General features: G+C 45.2%; 1 protein-coding gene across 1 annotated transcript in view; it reads right to left on the reverse strand.

The window, feature by feature from the left end:
* Positions 1-20518, reverse strand: part of PDZRN3 (PDZ domain containing ring finger 3) — a 273094-nt gene that overhangs the window by 236768 nt on the left and 15808 nt on the right. The window contains exons 2-3 of the mRNA XM_006890639.1: positions 15327-15413; positions 8430-8537 (exon numbers count right to left, since the gene is read on the reverse strand). Coding sequence (XP_006890701.1) covers positions 8430-8537; positions 15327-15413 — 195 coding nt within the window. The remainder of the gene's footprint in view (positions 1-8429; positions 8538-15326; positions 15414-20518) is intronic.

Raw genomic sequence — 20518 nt, forward strand, 5'->3', positions numbered from 1 at the left:
TTTTAAAAATTAAATAAAAGAAATAAACAGAAGAAAAACCCCAAAACTAGTATATGCTGAATGACAGGAAAGGCTATAGAAGGACTGATCAGCATGTTATCACCATGGACACCTGAGGTCGTTAAGAACTACAGCCAACAAGAGACCAAAATCCTACATTACTGGTAATAACAAATAAACAAAAAGGTCCTTGGTGTGTGTTTTTTCTTTGCCTATAAAGTAGATCATATGGACTTAAAAATAAAATAGAAGTAAATTAGTGTCACGTAAATGAGCTTCTCAAGTCGGAAGGCAGTCCAAATACAACTGGCCGTCAGCTGCCTCCTGAAAGCAGAGTGCACCCTTAGGATGAGGATGGACTACAGTTTTCATCCAATAAAGGACCTCCATGTGCTGGCTTGGCACTCGAAGTAAGGACCAACAGCGACAAGCACCCATCAACCAACTGAATGTGGAACATACAAAGAATGAATCAAGGAAAACTAAAAGTCATCAACAGCAAAATGGAACACATAAGGCGCTGTATCCTAGAAACGAGCTGAACTGGACTGGTGTTTGCCATTTTCCACTGGACAGATATGGTGGGCATACTGTCTACAAGGCTAAAAATGAGAAATTGAAGGGAATGGCATTACATTCATGGCCAAGAACACTTCAAGCTCTATTCTGAGGTATAATACTCTTAGCGTTGTAAGATATCCATATGTTTAGAAGGATGATCAGTTAATATGATTAATTGAGTTACCCACCAACTATTAAAATCATGAAAGGTTAGATCTTTTCACCATTATTATTCAACCTGAATGTTGAATAAATTATCCTGAGAAAATGGATTCTATAAAGAACAGAGTTTCAGAAGACTCATTAACAACCTGCAATCGGCAGATGGCACAACTTACAAACTGAAAATGAAGGGGAAAAAAATCCAAACCCCAAACCAAACACCCTTGAAGCACTCCCTGATGCAGATCAAAGAACATAGCCTTTAGTACGAATTACACTTCAATACAAAGAGAAACCTTCACAGCTAGACTAGTAGACGATATCGTGACAAACAGAGACAGGACTGAAGCAGTCAAGGATTTTGATTCACCGGAACCCAAAATTACAGCCTTGGAAGCAGCAGTCAAGAAGTCACCTGACGGGCAGGTCAGCTATGACGAGCTCCTTTAAAGTGCTAACGGTAAGGATACCACTTGGAGGACTGAGGGTGGGACTGACCGAAGCCAGGACCCTTCAATGACCTCACAAGTGTGTAAATGCTGTATGATGTACCGGGAAGAATGGAGAGCCACTGGTGCTTTGAATTAGTGTGCTGGCGAAGTACAATAGGTACGCACACAGTGAACTGACAAAAGAATAAAAGACATTTTTCTTGGAAAAAGAACCGACAGAAAGCTGCTTCCTTGCAAGCGAAGGTGGCCAGACCGTGGCTCCCATTGTGTGGATGGGTTGTCACAGAGGACCAGTCTCTGGAGAAGCACGTTATGCTCCACAGATGGTCAGCACTACAAGAGCAGGACTGTGGCTCGTGTAACGGGCTGAGACATGGCATTCGTCAGGAGGCGGCCACAGGGCCAGCTGGTGATTCACTCCATTGAACACACAGTCACTATGATCTGGAATCTTCTTGATGGCATCTAACTACTCTAGTGATGGAAGATGAAGTTCTGATTCTCAAGGAACACACAGAGAGGTATTCAGATTGAGACAAAAGAAAAGAAAATGTAGGAAGGTGCGAAGAGTCAGGGAATCTGGATAGAAACTACAAAGATTCCTTTCTTTTTGGTCCTGAGTCACAGTTTAACGGCCGCATGGTTCCCAGGCCCACTGCTCCTGGTCCAGAGTCTTCCCGTCAAAGACATGGGTGTGTGGGAGTCCTTCTGTTGGTATGAGTTCACCAGTCAATGTCTCTGGAGCAGCGGCTTCCCCTTGAACTTGGAGGACACCACCAGGACTCAGAAGCTGGACCCAAATAGTCACTTATCTAAGTGAAGCTTGGAAGCAGGAGTGGCATCCACTTCCAAAATAGCTTGGGTCCGGAAACTCTATGAACTTGGAGAAACGATAAAAGCTATACAAGTGTTCAGGTCTTCTGTTCATAGGGTCGCTATGAGTCATCTACGACTTCATGGCACTTAACAAAAGCCAATATAGTGAGAGCTCTGTGGGCCTGGTGGATAGAAAGTTATGCTATCAAGCCAAAGGCAGGTGACTTTAATCCATGGCCCTCAGGCACGGTTTTAATTGTTTTTGGTCAAACATTCTTCTAAGTGGTATAGCACTGGTCTGTCCATTTGCTGTACAGAGGTAACTCGTGGTTGCTGTGATGCTGAACACTGCGACACTGATGTGTCAAAAGCAATAACGGTTACCCATGGTGAACAGTGTTTGGTGGAGTTCCCCAATTAAAACAAGCTTAGAATCAGGAGTGACATACACTTCCAAAATAGCTTGCCTCCAGAATCTCTATGAACTTGGAGAAAGGATGAACGTTATACAAGTGTTCAGGTCTTTCATTCATAGTGTCACTACGATTCGTCTACTTCTCAACAGCACTTAACAACAACAAGAGATAAACCTGCTGCCATCAGGAGGGTTCCAGCCTACAGACAAGCCCGCAGGACAGAGCAGCACTGCCCCAAGGGTTTCGGAGGCTGCATATCTTTACCAGCATCATGCTGGTCCATCTTTCTGGTGTGGAACATACCATGAACTTGAACTGCTGACCGTCAGCAAGCCGTTAAATGCTTAGTAAATGTGCCACCAATGTTCCTGAAATTATGGTTGGTCTCAGCCCAACATTTTCTCTCTTAACAGTGGCAAATGGTGAAGTCTCAGTTTGCCTCCACCAGAAGCCTGGCTCAGGGAGGGAAGGAATTGCTAATCCTGCCTCATTTACACTGTAATCCAGCCTTGTTGGTAATGACAGACCAACTACACCCAGAGCCACTACAACAGAGTAAGTAAGTGGTTGACACAACAGCCTCTAAGGTCACACAGCTTGTGTGGCCACATCCTTTGGTCTTCAAACCATAACACTTCCGAGATGAATGTGTATTTACAGAAGATTCTCCAACATAATGACTATTAGACACAGAGAGCTGAAGTTTTCCATCGTCCTTACACCCAGAACACCAAGTTTTCCCTCTCAAAACAGAAAAGAGCTCTGTATTTAACCGTCACAGATAATGCTATGGTTCACGTTCCACCAAATGAAGGACTAATGCAACATGAAAATAAGCTCAAGCCACCTGAAGGAGCCTGAAAAGCTGCAAAACACACCTGTGGGTGGTCTCCACCAATCTTGGAGGAGGAAGTTTAATGGAGTCAAATCACACAAGCGTTTAATAGACACATAAACCGTGTAAAACAATGTCGATCAAGAAGAAAGTCATGTACTGACCAGCACACACGCACAGTGAACGTGCTGATTTCTTAGGAAATCATGGTTTCCTTGCACTTTTCCTCGGTGCTAACATTTTGCCAAACAGGATATTTACACAGCAAGCCAAACACTTCACATGAAACTCCAAAGAGGAAACAACGAGATGATTCAATGCTGAGAGAAGCCAGCTGGTGGGACTGAGAGAAGGCCTGTTCCCCACATGGCTCCCCATTTGGGAGATGTTGATGGTGACGCTATTCTGATGTGATCTCCCCATCTTTCCCAGTCTCCTAAATAACATTCAGGGGAACTGAGCTGCATATGATTGGTCTACAATTGACTCTAGAGTCCACGGAGAGAGGTCCAGCTGCTCCCCACCTCGTGCAGTGGAAAATATCCTTCCAAAGTTTGCAAAGTCTCACACAATCAAACCATAGTTCTTTTTTTAAATCATTTTAATGAGCATTTACAGAGATTTTGGATTTCTATTCATTTATTGTTGCACTTCTCTCCCAGCCCATCCATCGCCACCCGCCCCCCCCACCCCAGTTCACTCCTCTCTTTCAAAAGTAAAAGAAACACTCCTTCCCTGGTACACAATCCCCCTGCACCCCTCCCACCACCCCAAGTACATTCCACTATGCAACCTTAATTGTGGACTCTTGTGATAACCATAAGACCCTATCATACATCGCTTTTAAATTATTCACTCCCTCATCTGTTTCAGTGCAGTATACACAATTTATGCAATTTTTCTGTCTTATCCCAACCCTGATATCAGTCCCATTTTACAACAGACATCCAAGTTAGATATAGGAGCTGCACCCCCATCAGTAACAGGTGGTTTATAAAGCGGGCTCTGAGGCAGAAGACTACCGCTATTCCAGTTCTTACCGTTTAAAATGAGGAGGAAAGATACCCAGGAAAACGGAACTCAGCTTCCCAAATGTGTACTCAGGGCATCACTCAAAGGTGAGGCCAGAAATCTTGGGAAGAGGGAGGGGCAGTCCAATGGAAACCCCAAATCAAGCAATTTCTTCCCTGTCAATTCTAGCCCATGGAAATGCCACGAGTGTATCTGAGGCTTTTCAGTCACTGGGACCTTTGGGGAGCAGACTGGCAAAACTGTCTTCTGAGATACTACAGGGCCACTCAAATCGCCAAGCTTTTTTTTAAATTTTATTTCATTATTTTGTGTGTGTGTGTGTGTGTGCCATCAAATCAGATCTGACTGGTACAGGAGGAGATTGCCCCTCCTTCTCCAGCAGAGCATCTGGTGGATTCGAACTGCATAGCTCTGGGATTGCAGTGCAGCGTCTTGCCACTAGGCCACCAGAGCTCCCTCAAATCATCAAGCTTTGTAGCTGAGAGAATAACTCTGTCTGGGCCACCCATTGACTCCATAGTGCATAGGGAAGAAAAAGACACACACACACACACACACACATATGTCTGGAGAAGCGGACACTGAGGTAGTAGGACATCACTTGGCTTAGAAAGGGATGTGTAGTTGGAAGGACATGGCGTCTGTCCATCTTGGCTCAGGGTGGATGAGGATACATGGACGTCAGGGGGCAGGATGGGCTCTCAGCTCTCAGGTGAGCTGATGGAGATTCTCGACCGTATCTTCACGATGGCCAGCCAGCTCCAGGTTCTCCTATTCAGGCCAGGGAGCACAGGGCAGGGCGCTCACTCAGGGCTACCACTTGGGGAGAATCATAGGCGCAAGGCTGGCATGCTGGCCCCAGGATGCAGAAGAATATAAACCTCGCACCATGAGCCTTCCGTGGCTCCTACCTGCCGCTCCGCAGCTGGAGTCCAGCCTCTGCCAGGAGCATCTTCACTGGAAGCGTGAGCAGGGGGATTACCGAGGAGCCAGGGATGCCAGAAGTGCCACGACTCACCTAGCACCCCAAATTTCACAACTCACCTAGCACCCCAAATTTCACAGAAGGCAGAGTTATTCTGCTGCCAGTACAACTTCCACAAGCGCCATCAGAAATTCACAGTCAAATCAACTTTCTATAGTTCATCTCCTGAGTGCGGACAGATACAAAGAACTGTCTGCAGTGCTAATACACATGAAGGACTCCGGAGCGTAACTCCTGTATAGTTCAGAGGGAGGCCGCCTTGGCTGTGCTCTCAACAGAACCAGGGTGTGTTCCCCACTGGGGGCAAGTCGTCCTGAGGGCTGGACGCGGCTGCTGCTCCCAAGCCCAGACTCCAGCACTTCCCTCCTGTCCAGGCCAGGAGCCCCAGCAACCCAAGGAGACTGCAAGAGGCACCGGGCCACTTCAGAGTGTTGTTTAGTGTCCCTGTCCCCAAACTCTGACATTATCCTCAAACAACCAACTCCTAGCTGACTCGCCAGAGCATTTTCAGAGGCTATAAAGCACATGACAACAGAACGCACATCCTTCTCCCACGAGGCAGGTAAAGCATTTGAACCGCCTGGTTTGGGGGTTGGCAGCACAACTCCCTACCCTCTCGACCACCAGAGCACCCTCGATTTTTACATACCAGTGCATAACTTTATTATAAATTGTCTTCCTTTATTTACCACTTTCCTACTTACCTTTCTAAAGTATGTATTTACATATGAGTGGAAAAAACACAAATGTACACACACACAATGAATGGAGGAATTCCTTTTTATAGTTCTGGTGTCTGAGTGTTAAGAAGCTGTACTGCCAACCAAGAGGTACATGGTTTGAATCCACCCAATGTCCCATAGGAGAAAAAGGGACAATTTACTCCCTCTAAAAAGCTACTGGATGGTCAGCTGTTAATCAGTTCCCACTCAACGACACATAACCACAACATGGGGGGCATTTAAAAGTATCTGCTGTAAAAACAACTCGGGTGGTGACTGGGTCCAACATACTTCAAAATCACTGCTCCAGTCTTGGCAAATGACTACCTAGTAGGAACAGAGCAACAAGCAGAGACTTCCCAGCAAATACACGACTCAGGAACGGTCTCCATGGATTTAATCTCAGCACCTATTTGCAAGCATTAGGGTTCTTATGTGGAAAGTCTGGGATTAGCTGGTCTAATACCATTCAAACGGGAAGCAGGAAACATTTGGGGTGAATGGAGAATGCCTCTGAATTTGGTGGTGATAAAAAAGAGCTTAAAATAATAAAATTCACTCCCGCTATTAAACTCAGACACAGACAAGGTGAGGCAGAGAATATATATTTTTAAGCCACGGGAATCACTGTGTCAAAAGAGATTAGAAGTGGGCTGGGAAGTGCATGGTGCGTCAGCTGCAATTACACGTATGTCGTCTCTGCATCTCAACACTGGGGCATGATTAATACTTCACATACAGTCCAAGAGGGGCATGTGACTTACCAGAAACTGGCCTGAGCGTTTCAAATACAGATCCCTCTTTGCCAAGAGAAAATCCTACCCAGCTGTAGATTTCTCATTTGCAAAACATAAGAGCAACAGAATTCCACTGCTGAGGGAAACTGGCTGTTCCACCAAGCGCTTGGCAACCAAAGCTGTACTTATCTTTTTGAACAATAGTCTCAGAAAATGTATTCACTCACACACACATACAAAAAAAAAGACAACACACACACACACACACACACACACACACACAACACCTCAGACAATATGCATCTGAGTACATCAGAAAGCATTCTTGCCCAAGAAATTCCTGGTAGGAAAATTCATTCCCCAACCTGGAAAGTACAAAGATAGCCCTAAAACTCGTGGCTAAGAGAATTCCACGTCTGACAACATCTCACAAAGTCACAGGCTACGTAACAATATGAATAGTGCCTTTAAAACAAAACCCAGCAACCTTTTAATACCTGAGTTACCACACTGTGCTCCATCCATCAGAGGAGAGACGCCTAAGCTCTAACTAGCTGTTTGCTTTCACTAAGAGACTTAGCTGTACATTTTCCTGAGGATATAAATTATTCTGAAATGTACTGCTCTGAACTTGGCAGAGTTCACCCAGATGAGCCCGAGAGAGCATGCACCCACAGTCCACTGGGCTACAAAAACTCCACTCAAAGTTTATCTCTTGGTTGCAGCTCCCACACTGCCTGAAGTTTTGAAATGGGCCATGAAAGGTCCTCTGGGGATACAGGCACTGAGCCTGTATATTTGGGACAACACACACACATGGGCCTCACCGCTATTTCTCTGGCATCCCGCTCACCATGCACTGTGTTATGGTTACACCCTTGGGTGCTTTATTTTGGTACTTGGTATATCATCTTGAATTCTTAATAAAAGATCTAACAAAATTAGTCATGTATTTGCTCATTGACAGAGACATCAAAATGGTCAAGAGAATATCCACAGCAGAGTTGTCCTTCATGTCAACCAATGCAACAAGAACCTGTTTGAGGAAGTAGCAGATAATCCTTTCTCCACATTACAGGACAATCCTCCAACATTCTGCAACCCTATTTCAGAGCATCGCACAATGGGGCTGACAAGAGACATTTCCCTCAATGCAAATGCATTAAATTTTTCTATGACTTTGGAAATGATGAGCAAAGACCTAGAAATGAAGAAGCTGGTGATGGTGTGAACCAAGAGGGTTTCCATAAGCTCTAACAACAGTAAAATAAACCTTAAGTGGACACAATCGTACCTTGGAAATTCATCCAAATAGTCACAGTTTGTTTTTTGTTTGTTTGGTTGGGTTTTTCCCCCCCCAAATAGTCACTATTTGTATCACAGGAATCATTCATCTGGTTCTAGTTAACGTACAACTGTCCAACGGTCTCAACACCAAGCTTGAATCAAAGTGTGCTCAACAGACGCACGCCTCTTCTGAAACAGGCAAATCTTGAACTCACCACACGTCACAGAGCTCCTCACACTTGACAAAATCTTAACCCCAAAGCCATCAACAATCAACCTGGGCCCCCACAATCAGAAAAGCCAGCCTCCCACCCAGCCATCCCCTAGTCACGGCCTCCCTCTCCCAGCCAACACTCTGCTCTGAGCCGGACAGAGATGAGCCGGCACTGAGACTATTCAAAGGCGCGGGCTGGCATGCACGTACCTCAATGATCCGGTCGTGGATCTGCAGCCCTCCTTCCTTGGCCGCCGGCCCACTGTCAACTATTTTGGACACAAAGATTCCTTCACTGGATGATCCATCTTGATTGTCCTTTGGGGTTAAAAAAAGACACACACATGAGCGTCAGGCACTGGGCTGGTCATGAAAATAACGCTCACACTCGTGCAACAATAACTGGCACTTGGGGTCAAAAGTGCTGATGTTTTATTTTCAACAAAAGCTAACATATTTGTGGTTGCTGTCCCATCAATTCCAACTCCTGGTGATACCTTAATGTGCAGAACACAACTGCTCCATGCACTTTTAAAGACCACAACCCTTTTGGGAGCAGACCACCAGGCCTGTCTCTGGATAGGTTCAAACCACCAACCTTTCAGCCAGCAGTCAAGCACTTCACCCTGTGCACCATACATGGATAACATACATGCATGATAAAATCCATCATCACGTCATAAACCGAGTGGGAGAACCAGGTAAGACTGCCACCCGTGCCTGCTGCACCTCCCCTTACACAGGCTCCGTTTTCAGCTGATGCGTCCTTGACAACACGCTCTAATGCACCACCCTCCTAAACACGCCTGTTCCTTTCAATGCACATTCGTGGGATTCTGCTGCTCATTTGAACGCCTTACCCTCTCTCTCACTTGAATCTTAGCCATCTTACATTATTAGATCTCTCTTTGTCTCTCTCTCTCTCTCCCTCCCTCCCTCCCTCCCTCTCTCTCCTTCTCTCTCTCTCTCTCCTTTTTTAATGTATAAACAGAGCTGACATTGTTTTTTATTGTTGTTAGTATAGACAATAATCCACCAAATGCCTTTAAGTTGATTCCAACTCATAGTAGTCCATTTCTTAGTTTTCTGAGGCTGCATGTCTTAAGAGACTTCTCGTCTTTCTCCGGAGGAACGGTGGGCATAGTTAAACCACCCACCATTCAGTCAGCATTCCAATACATCACATACTATACCTTAAAGCTGTGGTAATATAGCCATGTCAGTATTTTCGCTCATCCATACTTATGACAGTGAATAAGGAAGACAGAAGAACTGACACCCTTGATTTGTGGTGTTGGAGAGGAGCACTGAACATCCCATGGACGGCCAAGAGAACAAACAAATACACCCTGGAGAGGGTGAAGCCGGAGTGCTCCTTGGATGCAAGAATGAAGAGTTTTTGCCTCACATACTTTGGGCGTGTTGCTGGAGGGGCTATTCCTTGGAGAGGGACATGATACTGGGAATGGTGGAGGGTAAGTGAAGGAGAGGAAGACCCTTGGCCAGGTGGATTGATGCAGTGACCGCCTCAATGGGCTCGCGTGTGGAAGTAGGGGGATGGCACAGGACAGAACAGGGTCAGATCTTTCGTTCATGGGGTCACTGTGAGTTGTACTTGACTTGATGGCATTTAACAACAACACCACATGTACAAATGTGCCTTTGACTTGATGTCTTTGAACTGTAGTGCTGGTGAAGAGCATGGAATATCTCAAGGAATTCCAAAAGATAAATCCATTTGAGAGGAAGTGCACCCAGGGTTCTCCTTACAGGCAAGGTTGATGAAAGCTTTTTCACAGCCTTTGGCGGTGTTGTCACCAAGGGCCAGTCCTTGGGAAAAAGACCTCCTTCTGGGAAAGGCTGGCAGAGGGGCGGATGACCCTTAACAAGATGACCTGACACAGTGCCCTCAATGGTCTGGAGCATGGAGGAGACGACACAGGTCATATGTTGATAGGCTCACTATGAGCTGTAGTCAATTCAACGGTACATAACAACCACCATACTTATGAAAAGTCCCTAGCAATGGAACTGTTAGCTCAAAGACACTGTGTATTTGACCGCTATTGTTATAACTGTCAAGTCAGAACCAACCCATAGCTGATCCTCCAGTGGGTTTTCCTGTACAGCCAAGGGGACGGGAGATTGGTCATCTTTCTCCCATGGAGCAATCAGTGGAATGGACCCACATCTCTCTGGGTTGGTAGCACCACTAGGCCACCAGGACTCCCTGCATAAGCGCAAGCTATACCAACTAGGTCTCCAGAAAGGACACCTAATATCAATTAACAGGAATAATGAGTGCTTTCTTACATTCTCCCTAGCACAGAGTGCTATCAGACTCTTAAATATCTAACAATATTACCAAAGTTGTTGTTCTTGTTGTAACGAGCTGTCGAGTCGAGCATTCAGAACAACCCTATGAACAAGAGATCTGAACCCTGCTCTATCCTATGCCATCTTCACAACCTCCAACGCCCTCGAGTCCACTGCTGCAGCCCCTGTGTCAATCCACCTGGTTGAGGGTCTTCCCTTCTTTCACTGACCCTCTCCCCTCCCAAGAATGATGTCTGTCTCCAATGAGCAGACTCTCCTAGCAACACACCCACAGTATGTGAGATGAAGTTTCATCATCTTTGCCTCCAAGGAGCCCTCTGGTTGCACCTTCTCAAAGATGTGTTCTTCGGTCAGTCCATGGGATGTTCAGTGCTCCTCTCCAACACCTCAGCTTCAAGGCATCAATTCTTCTTCTCTCATCCTTACTCACTCATCCATCATTCTTCTTCTCTCATCCTTTCTCACTGTCCAGCTCCATGGTCTGGATCAGGCACATCTTCGTCCTCAAACTGACATCACTGTTAGGTATTTCATTTTTGTTCTGATTTGCATCAAGAAGCCCCACCACTCACCCCTCCCTTATGAATTCCAACTACTCCCAATCTCCTTAAATCCCTCCAGATCTCTAAAAGTCAGGACTGCAACTTCCAGGGGGAAAAGACAGCTCATTTCAAAACCCATTTCCTTTTCTGAAAATCAAAAGTTTCCAACAAGCAAATTTTTAAAAAGAACACCACACAGCTTGTCCATGAATTTCTTTCAAACATACTGAGATGAATTGTCTCTCCATGTGTAGATTCTATTTCTCATGATGAAGAGAATTATAAATTAAACCTAGGTTGCTTCTCCACAAAAAAAAGTTCAGAATCTTCCACAAAAACTACAAAATCACAGTCAATTTCTTGCCATAACTCTTATTAAAAAAATAGCAATCACTTTGAGGTAAAATCAAATGCTAGCTGACCCTCCACTGGGTTTCCCAGACTGCAATGCGGAAGAGACCGCCCATCTGTCCCCCATTGTAAGACCTCATGCTAGAAGGAGTCTGTTTCAATATATAACATATGTAGATCTACAAAACCTCTATTTGTTAAAGAAAACCACACAAATAAGACGTTAACAGAGCTCTATGTTGTGAAGAGGAAGAGATGTGACCACGTGTGGTTCATTTTGCCCCTTCAAACTCAACAGCAATGAGAGCAGTAGGGAACACGTAGACCTACCCTCCCCCTCACCCCCTGATACACAGAGCAATTAATCAACGAGGGTAAGAAATCACAACCGAAGGTGAGCTCTAAGTGCTTGCCAGCATCTATCCCCATGTGGCACAGTCCCAGCTCCCAGCCGTCTGGACTCCATCAACCACCTTGGAGCGGAGGGTCAGCCCTGTTCTAAGGCATCCCTGCCTCACGTCACAGCGCCCTGCCCGGCATCCCGCACAATAACCCTTTACAGCCTGAAGAGCCCTCGTGCCTCCTTCCTCCATCTCTGCAGCCTCGCTGATGTGCTAGCCCAGCACGTCTACGCAGCCTCCTCCGGCCGTTCCTTACAGAGACCTGCAGGCTGAACAGCGGCTTCCCACCTTTGAGCACACACCTGGCAGGCACTGGATGCTCGGTGCCTATCATTTAATCCTCCAAGTCACCCCAGATGCTGTGGCTGGGATGTGCTGCTGAGCCTGAAACAACTCAGAGCTCCCTCCGGCAGGACTTCGGAGGCTGTGAATCACAGAGGAGGCGGCTGGCCATCTTTCTCTCACAGAGAAGCTGGTGGATTCGAACTGCATGCCTTCAGTTAGTTAGGCAGCGCAACTTCATGCCACCAGGCCACCAGGACTCCCAAAATCCCAAATAGCGAGCACTTTTATGTCCATATCAGAGATGGAAAAAATCAGAAACTCAGAGTGGGTCACGACCTCAGTGCTGTCACACAGCACATGATAGAGCTGGTTTTCACACTCTACAAAGGTTTATTCTCTAGCACATGCCCTGTGTGTACAACTATCTCCCACTGAGGAAACCCTCACAAAGTGTACTAATTCAAAACTCCAAGCTGCCAGACTGTGGACTCTTCCAGTGAAAAGAACACGACGGCTCTCAGCAAACCGCAAAGAATTTCCAAACAAGCTTGAGCTCCCTAAGAGCTGATGTCAATACCTCAAAATGCAAAGAGATCTGTGTACACTCGAGCTCACTGGCTTCGTTTGGGGGTGGGGTTTTTTGGCTGGAGAAGGAGAGAGATAGGGATTTGGGCTATGGCTTGTTCTGCAAACTATACTGAATACAAACAATTTCTCTTAACAGCATCAGAAAGTTCAAGCAAAACCCTGAGAGGAACAGAAAAGCTAAGGACCAGAACTCAGGCTACATTAAGCTGGGGTTGAGGGATGGTGATGGGGTTAAAACCAGACCAAACCAAACAAAAAGTACAGAATCAAAGAAAACCAGATCAAGTCCCTTCTTGAGGGATACATTTGTATCTTAAAAGACATCTCTGTATTCCCAATGTCCTTAGCACCTCTCCTAACACATTAGAGCTATTTATCAAGGTAAACTAACACGACTTGAGACTTACTTTGTTTCACTGATTTGTGTAAAAGAAAAATGAAAGGGAGTGTGTGCTTCCAGGAGTGTCTGACAAGGAAGCATCCTCACCAAGGGCTTACACGAGAGGTTTCTTACACTAAACTGGCTGCTCTTTCGCTGGGATATGAGGACCAGTGAACTAACGATGTGGTTTTGCTAAGAGCACTACGTCCTGCATTATGCTGTGAAAAACCTTATGTCAGAGCTCCCCAGCTGGGCTATTTCACAACCCAGCCAAGCATTTTAACACAAGAATTCTTTGGAAACAAGCACATCATTTATCCTGTACTCTGCAATACGTTCAACTTCCCGGAACTAACAATGTGGGTGCATTGTTGCTCATCCTGGCTTTCTAGAATGTTCTTCATGACCTCCCAGACTTCCAGGCGTCAGTTCAGAATACATGCAGGTTTCATGAAGCTATTTCTCCTAGTTAGGTCGAGTTTAAACAAACAAACAATGCACAAAAACAAAACAAGAATGATGCACAAGTCTGTGATGAGATTGGGTCTTACTCACATAAGCAGCTCTTCAAAAAAAGACCACAGAAACGGATACACTTTTCAAATCAGCCAAATTCTGTCTAGTTTGTCTTATATGTATCACTTGTCTGAAGGAAAAGGAATCCACCCAGAGCGAGTCTTTGGGAGGCTGCGTGGACCTGAGTTCCAGCCTGGTGATGTCATTTCACTCCTGGTGACGGAGCGAAAACAAACACCCTCTTCCCCGGCACCAGCAGCTTCCCAGCAATCACAAAGCCTGAGACACTCTCTGTTTCCAGTGTACTCCAGACCTGAGGCTCTCCTTCCTAAGGACACGTCAATGTGTCCAGACCTGAGGCAAAAAAGGTGAGTATGTTCTTCCAAGTTTAGATCCTTAGATCTTCAAGAAGCTTCTACAACCCAAAGCCAAGTGAATCTTAGTTCTTTAAAGCTGCACATTCCTGAAGTATGTGAGATGAAGCTTTATCATCTTTGCCTCCAAAAAGCCCTCTGGCTGCACCTTCTCCAAGATATAGCCGTTTGTTCTCTTGGCCGTCCATGGGATGGTCAGTGCTCTTCTCCAACACCACAGCTCAAAAGCATCAATGCTTCTTCTGTCATCCTTATTCATTACCCAGCTCCCAGATACACAGCAAATGATCAGAAAAACCCTGGCCTGAATCAGATGCACCTTAGTCTTCAAACTGACATCATTAAAAATAAGCCAGTCTAGTTGACTTCTCTGTAATTTGGAGAGGTCCCTAACTGCCGACTTTTTCAGTGTATTATGTCTGATTTCCTGACTGCCTTTACCAGGGGAGCTGGTTCCAAGTCAGATGAAATTGTTGACAGTTTCACTCTTTTCTCTCTCTCTCATGATACCCTCTATTGGTCCAGTGGTAAGAATTTTTGTCTTCTTGACATTGAGATGCAATCCATATCAAAGGCTGCGTTCCTTCATCTTCTGCAAGAAGTGTTTCAAGTCTTCCTCACTTTCAGCAAGCAAAGTTGTGTCATCTTCATAATGCAGGTTATTGATAAGTCTCCCTCCAGTACTGATGCCACATTCTTTTCTTTTTCCTTTGGGACAACTGCACACATTCAGACAACCTATCTGAAAGGTGCCTACCTGGGCACACCTTGCGCTCCCTCCCCCCAGCCCTTTCTGCAAACACTCCCACCCTCTCCCCCACCCCCAAGTTAAACTGGCAGATCTGTACTTGGCCTCTTCTTTGCAGAAGGTGCTGATGATGCGGGGTGGGGGGGGAGGAGAAGCAAGAGGAAGGGGAACAGTTATCCACAGAGGACACCAGTGAGTGATGAGGCTATGATGGAGCACAACTTAGGGTCCAGATGCCCAGCGTGGGCTCCCACCCTCCAGCCCAGCTGAGGAAGGAACAGGACTGTAACCCGGTTCCAACTGTACACGTCACACACAACGTCATTCAGTCCAATCACTACACGAGAAACACCTCCTACAAGGTACACAGCTAGATTGGCCGCTGTGTTACTAAAACCATGCTATTTTAGGAGACCACCACTCCTCAGGATAGGACCCTGAGTGTCAGGATGTTAGATAAACAGGGAAATCTCTAACGCCAGAGACTAGAACGAAGTGAGTCAGCCATTCGACCTTCCAGCCTCTGAGGGCCTCGGTCTACCACATGTGGATAAGGGGTACAGCATTTCAGCCAGGAACCTACCGCACAGGGCCGCCCACCGATGATGTTGAAGCCCAGGGAACCAGAGTCGCGATGGAGGACTAGCGTCAGGCTTTTGGTTTCTTCACCCTGAAAAGGAACAAGCAAGTTCAACATTTGAGTTACAAACAAGAGCAAGATGACAATCTTTTCTGCATCTAAGTGAACTTGAAGACGTGTGGGCTGATCGTGTAAAACCTTACTTCTCCGGAGGAATCTATCTAAGACTGATGCTGAGAGCCCAGCTTGAACGTGTCCTGCCTTTAGGGGGTCACAGACGTGCCTGGCACAATATTGCCCTGCACTGACCCACAAACAAATGCGTGAGGACATCCAGACACACCTGGTGGGCGTTTCTCCCTGGTGACCCTTGGCCTGCAGACACATCTTTCTCTGATGCCCTGAGCTGGCGGGGCCTTGAGCTGGTGGGGCCCTGAGCTGGTGGGGCCCTGAGCTGTGGGGCCCTGAGCTGGTGGGGCCCTGAGCTGCGGGGCCCTGAGCTGGTGGGGCCCTGAGCTGGTGGGGCCCTGAGCTGGCGGGGCCCTGAGCTGGTGGGGCCCTGAGCTGGTGGGGCCCTGAGCTGGCGGGGCCCTGAGCTGGCCGGCCATCCAGGGCACCAGGCTCCTTGTTTCTCAGCCATTCTCAACAGCAGTGTTCACATCACAATCACAGTCCTTGGACGCAGGAGGATGTGGATGACCCCTCAACAATCATCGGTGTCTGGTGTCTTGGCGGAAACAACACGGGGAAAGGCAAATGTATACACCGAGGGGACAGAAAGTCTCCAAAAAGGGGAGGTGGCACTTTCACTCACCCAAAAGTGAGGAGGGAGAACAGACATTTCTTCCAAAGTGGATACAAATGGCCAATAAGCATATGAAAAGCTCCTCCACGTTAACAGTCAGCAGGAAAATGCAAATCAAACGTCAATGACCCTACTTCACACTCAAGGGGTTAGTTAGCTATTATTATCTGGGATTGAGGAAGAGAAAAAACATGGAGAAATCGGAATATCTGTGTGTGGTGACACTGGTGTGGATTTAAAATGAGGTAGGAACTATGGAAAGGCAGCTCATTTATTCCTCAAAAAAGACTGAGTCCTATTATACTGTAAGGATGGCAACCAAAGCCATCAAATAAAACGTGCCTATTACTGAGTGGAGAAGGAGACTCGTTCTGTAACTTTCACCCAAACTACAGTATGTAGCTGAAAACATTTCAGGTAAGTCAAGTATAATTTAATTAGGTTTTGTAGAAATGAAAAGGATGCATGATGAACAGAAAGACATTCAATTTCTGAAGTTAGAACAGAGTATCCCATAGGAGCTAAACCAGACAACATCCATTTCTTTTTTTATTAACATTTTAATGAAAGGCTATAGAGACTTTGGATTTCCATTCATTCATTGTTGCACATTTTCCTCCCTGCCCACCCCTCCCCCCAGCTTACTTTCCTCTATGAAAAGGAAAAAAAAACAAACCTCTTTTATTTTTATACAATCCCCCGCTCCCCAGTCGACTTCACTATGCAGCTCTTATTCTGGACTCTTGTCATGAAAATAATACCTATTCATATATTCCTTTTAAACAGTTCTCTCCCTCATCTGTTTCAATGCAGTATACATTGTTTATTCCTTCTTTTCTTAGTTTCCCCCCAAAGTCGATGTCAGTCCCGCTTTGCAACAGTGGCACCATGCAGTATTTGTCCTTTTGTGATTGAGACATTTCACTCAGCATAATGTCTTCCAGGGTCACCCATTTTGTATAATATTTCATAAGTTCCTTGTTTTTCAATGCAGCGTAGTATTCCATTGTGTGACTATACCACAGCTTCTCTATCCATTCATTTGTTGATAGGCACATGAGTCATTTCCAGTTCTTTACTATTGTGAACAAAGCAGCAATAAACGTCGGTGTGCATATATCTGATTGGGTGGCAGTTTTGGTTTCTCTAGGGTATATGCCCAGTAGACAAACTGCTGGATCAAATAGTATTTCTATTTCCAACCTTCTGAGAAAGTGTCATACAGCCTTCCACAGTGGTTCTACCATTTTACACTCCCACCAACAGTTTCTCTGCAACTTCACCAGCATTTGTTGTTTGCTGATCTGATAAATTTTGCTCTTATTAGGGTGAGATGATATCTCATAGTTGCTTTACAATATCCATCTTTTTTTAAGGTTTTTAATTCTTTTTAATGAATCAGTTTTATAATTTTGTTATCAATCTTTTTCTTGTATAGGTCCTATAACATTCTGTAAACTTTTTTTTTCATTCTGTAAACTTTTGATATGAGACCCTTGTCTGAATGGATATTGTCAAATGATTTGTCCCAAGTCAATAGGTTTTTTTTCACAACATCCATTTCTTAAGGGTCACTTTCTCCACACATAAAATACAGTATTTTAATATAAAAGGGAAGCCATTACACCACTAAGCACTGGTGGGGTACAACAAAAAGCAGCAGATCCTCTTCAATGAGCACCCATTTTATTGATATTTTTATTTGCTGGTAAACAGCACCACCACCAAAGAAAGACACCTACCAGTGTTATCAATATGTACAACCAATTCATTTCAATGCAAACAAGTTCAAAGGCAGTCATTTTCACTGCTGCAACTAAATGAAAGCTCAGCATCAACCTAACATCTGAGATGAAAACATAACTATGAAACTGTTGTAGAAATGAAATTTCTGGGTAAGTTCATTTCTTGCTTTGTCACCTTAAAAACCAAAAACAAGGACCATTTGCTTTTGAGTCAATGACAACTTTTAGTGGGCAGCTCCCAAGGCAGAACAGAACTGCCCACAGCTTCCAAGACCAGACTTAGGTGAAAATGTTAGAAATACATGAGGATTTGAGCAAGTTATCTTACATGTCTGGTTTTCATAACTAATCAATCATGGAAACTACACCAGTTACACAGTTATCCGACACAGATGGCTTTAGTTAGATACCCTCAAATGATGCACAAAGAGGAACGCACAATCCAATGATTAGAAAGACTGGTTTTAACTGTGCTCTGTGATACATTCTCTAAACAAACAAGATCTGAAGGAAAGGGAGGTGAGAAGAAAGAAAAATAGATACAGTATCACAATGTGTCACATTAACTGCTAATGTGTGTTGACTACTCTGTATGTGCTAGAAATTATACTGAGCATTTAAGTATTTGTTTTATTTCATTATCCAACACATCTTATCAAATAGCCTTATTAACGATTTCATAGTAGAGGTAGAAACACTCCAAGAAAGTGATTTCAGACACTTCTCTCCATGTAAACAGTTATTTCATGGGGAGCTGAGAATCTCTGCTCTCCAATTTCAACTTAAATCTCTTTCAATATGACTTATTTTAAACACTGAATATAGAATTCGATGAAAGGAACATCTGGGGTCCCACCCAAAATATTCAATTGCTGAATTTCCAAAAAGTAACTCATTCCAAGGAAATCTTTACCCAGAAGACCAATATCTGAACAAAATTCCAAAATGGTCCCTATTTATCTCAGAGAGACCCAAGCTGAGACGTGCAAGAACTTCAGTCTAACCCAGTCTCATGGATCTCCCCCACAAGGGTACAAGGGGCAGTGGCTGAGACACAACCTCTCTCGGCTGAAGGGCAGTTTGTAAAGACAGCTCTGATCAATCAACGAGATTCTCCAGAACGTTCTCTCAGAATGAAGCCTTGCTCTAGGTGTCCACGGGCTGATCCAGTCTGTGGTCATGGCCTCGGGGGACACTGCTTGTCTGAGGACTGGTGATAACAATCAACCAACATGTGGGGGACTGGACACGGGCTGGCCAAGGTTTGGGATAAAGGACACAGCACAGCCCCATCTGGACTCAATTCCTTTCACTGGGCCACATAATTCCCAAAGGTCATTCCCTTCCTCTGACACCCTCAGCCTGACACTTGCGCTTTCCTGGCCCCTCCCCACAACCATGTTAATTAGTTCAGTTTCACATCTAATTCTCTCAGAAGAAACGTTGGCAGAAAAAAACCACTAAACCTTCCATTGCAAGTTTAGTAAGTTAGCATTACTCTGCTGCACCATTTTAACCTGTTCCTGAGCACCAAATGCTCTATGAGAAAGGGCACTGGAATGATTCTCCCTAAATTAAATGATTCCAACTGAAAATGAAAAGCTGGGTGGATGGTGAAAGGGTACATGGGTTCATTAAGGCTGCTGGCCAAGCTATTCAGAGATGTGTTAATAGAGACAATTTTGACCTAAAACAAAACAGGAAACTAACCATTACTAGTAGAAATGGGAGTTTACCACAGCTCAGTCTTGGAACTGGTTTGACTAGGAAGGCAGAGGAAGAAGAGTTTTGCTCTCACTGGCCACCCTGTCAAACACAGCCCATCAACACCCCAGTTAAGGTGCCCGCATTAACCTCCAAAGCAGCCATTATATAAAGCGAGGCACAGAGACATCCAGGCATGTGGTCACAAGCACCCAGCTGTGAAGAGGCCAGCCAGGATTCAAACTCGGGTCCAAGACACCCTGTTCTCACTCCACGTGCAGTCCTTGACCTCAACAGACTACTCTGCCACATTAACAGTTATGCAACATTGTTGTTGTGTTGTTGTTAAGGGCCGCCAAGTCGCAGAGTTTTTAAATCTACCAGTAAGCAAGTTTTTTTACTATGAAAATAATGGTTACAAGTCGGTCTGGGAGAGGGTAAAACCAGGCTGTTCCTTGGAGGGGAGGATTCTGAGACTCTGTCTCACATATTTTGCACATGTTGCCAGGATGGACCAGTCCTCGAAGAAGGACATGGAGCTTGGAAGGGTGGAGGGTCAGAGCAGAAGAGGAAGAGCCCAGATGAGATAAACCGACCCAGAGACTGTGGTAATGAGGTCAGGTGTGTTAGAGATGGTCAGGTTGGCTCAGGATGGGGCAAGGTTCAGAGCCGTTGTTTACAGGATCATGATGAGTTAACTTGACAGCATATTAATGTTATACCCAAAAGGGAGCTCTGGTGGCTTAGTGGTAAAGCATTGTGTTGCCAAGACAAAGGAATGTGGTTCAAATCCACCAGCTTCCTCATGGGAGAAGAACAGGCAATCTCCTCCTATGCTTCCAAAAATCTGATAAAGGGTCAACTATGAGTCAGTTCTGAATCAAAAGCATCAAACAAGAACAGCAACATTTTACCCCAAAGTACATCCTAATTATATATTT

Source organism: Elephantulus edwardii, unplaced genomic scaffold, assembly GCF_000299155.1.
Source record: "Elephantulus edwardii isolate Elephantulus edwardi_28Jun2011 unplaced genomic scaffold, EleEdw1.0 scaffold00091, whole genome shotgun sequence".
In the NCBI taxonomy this organism is placed as follows: Eukaryota; Metazoa; Chordata; class Mammalia; order Macroscelidea; family Macroscelididae; genus Elephantulus; species Elephantulus edwardii.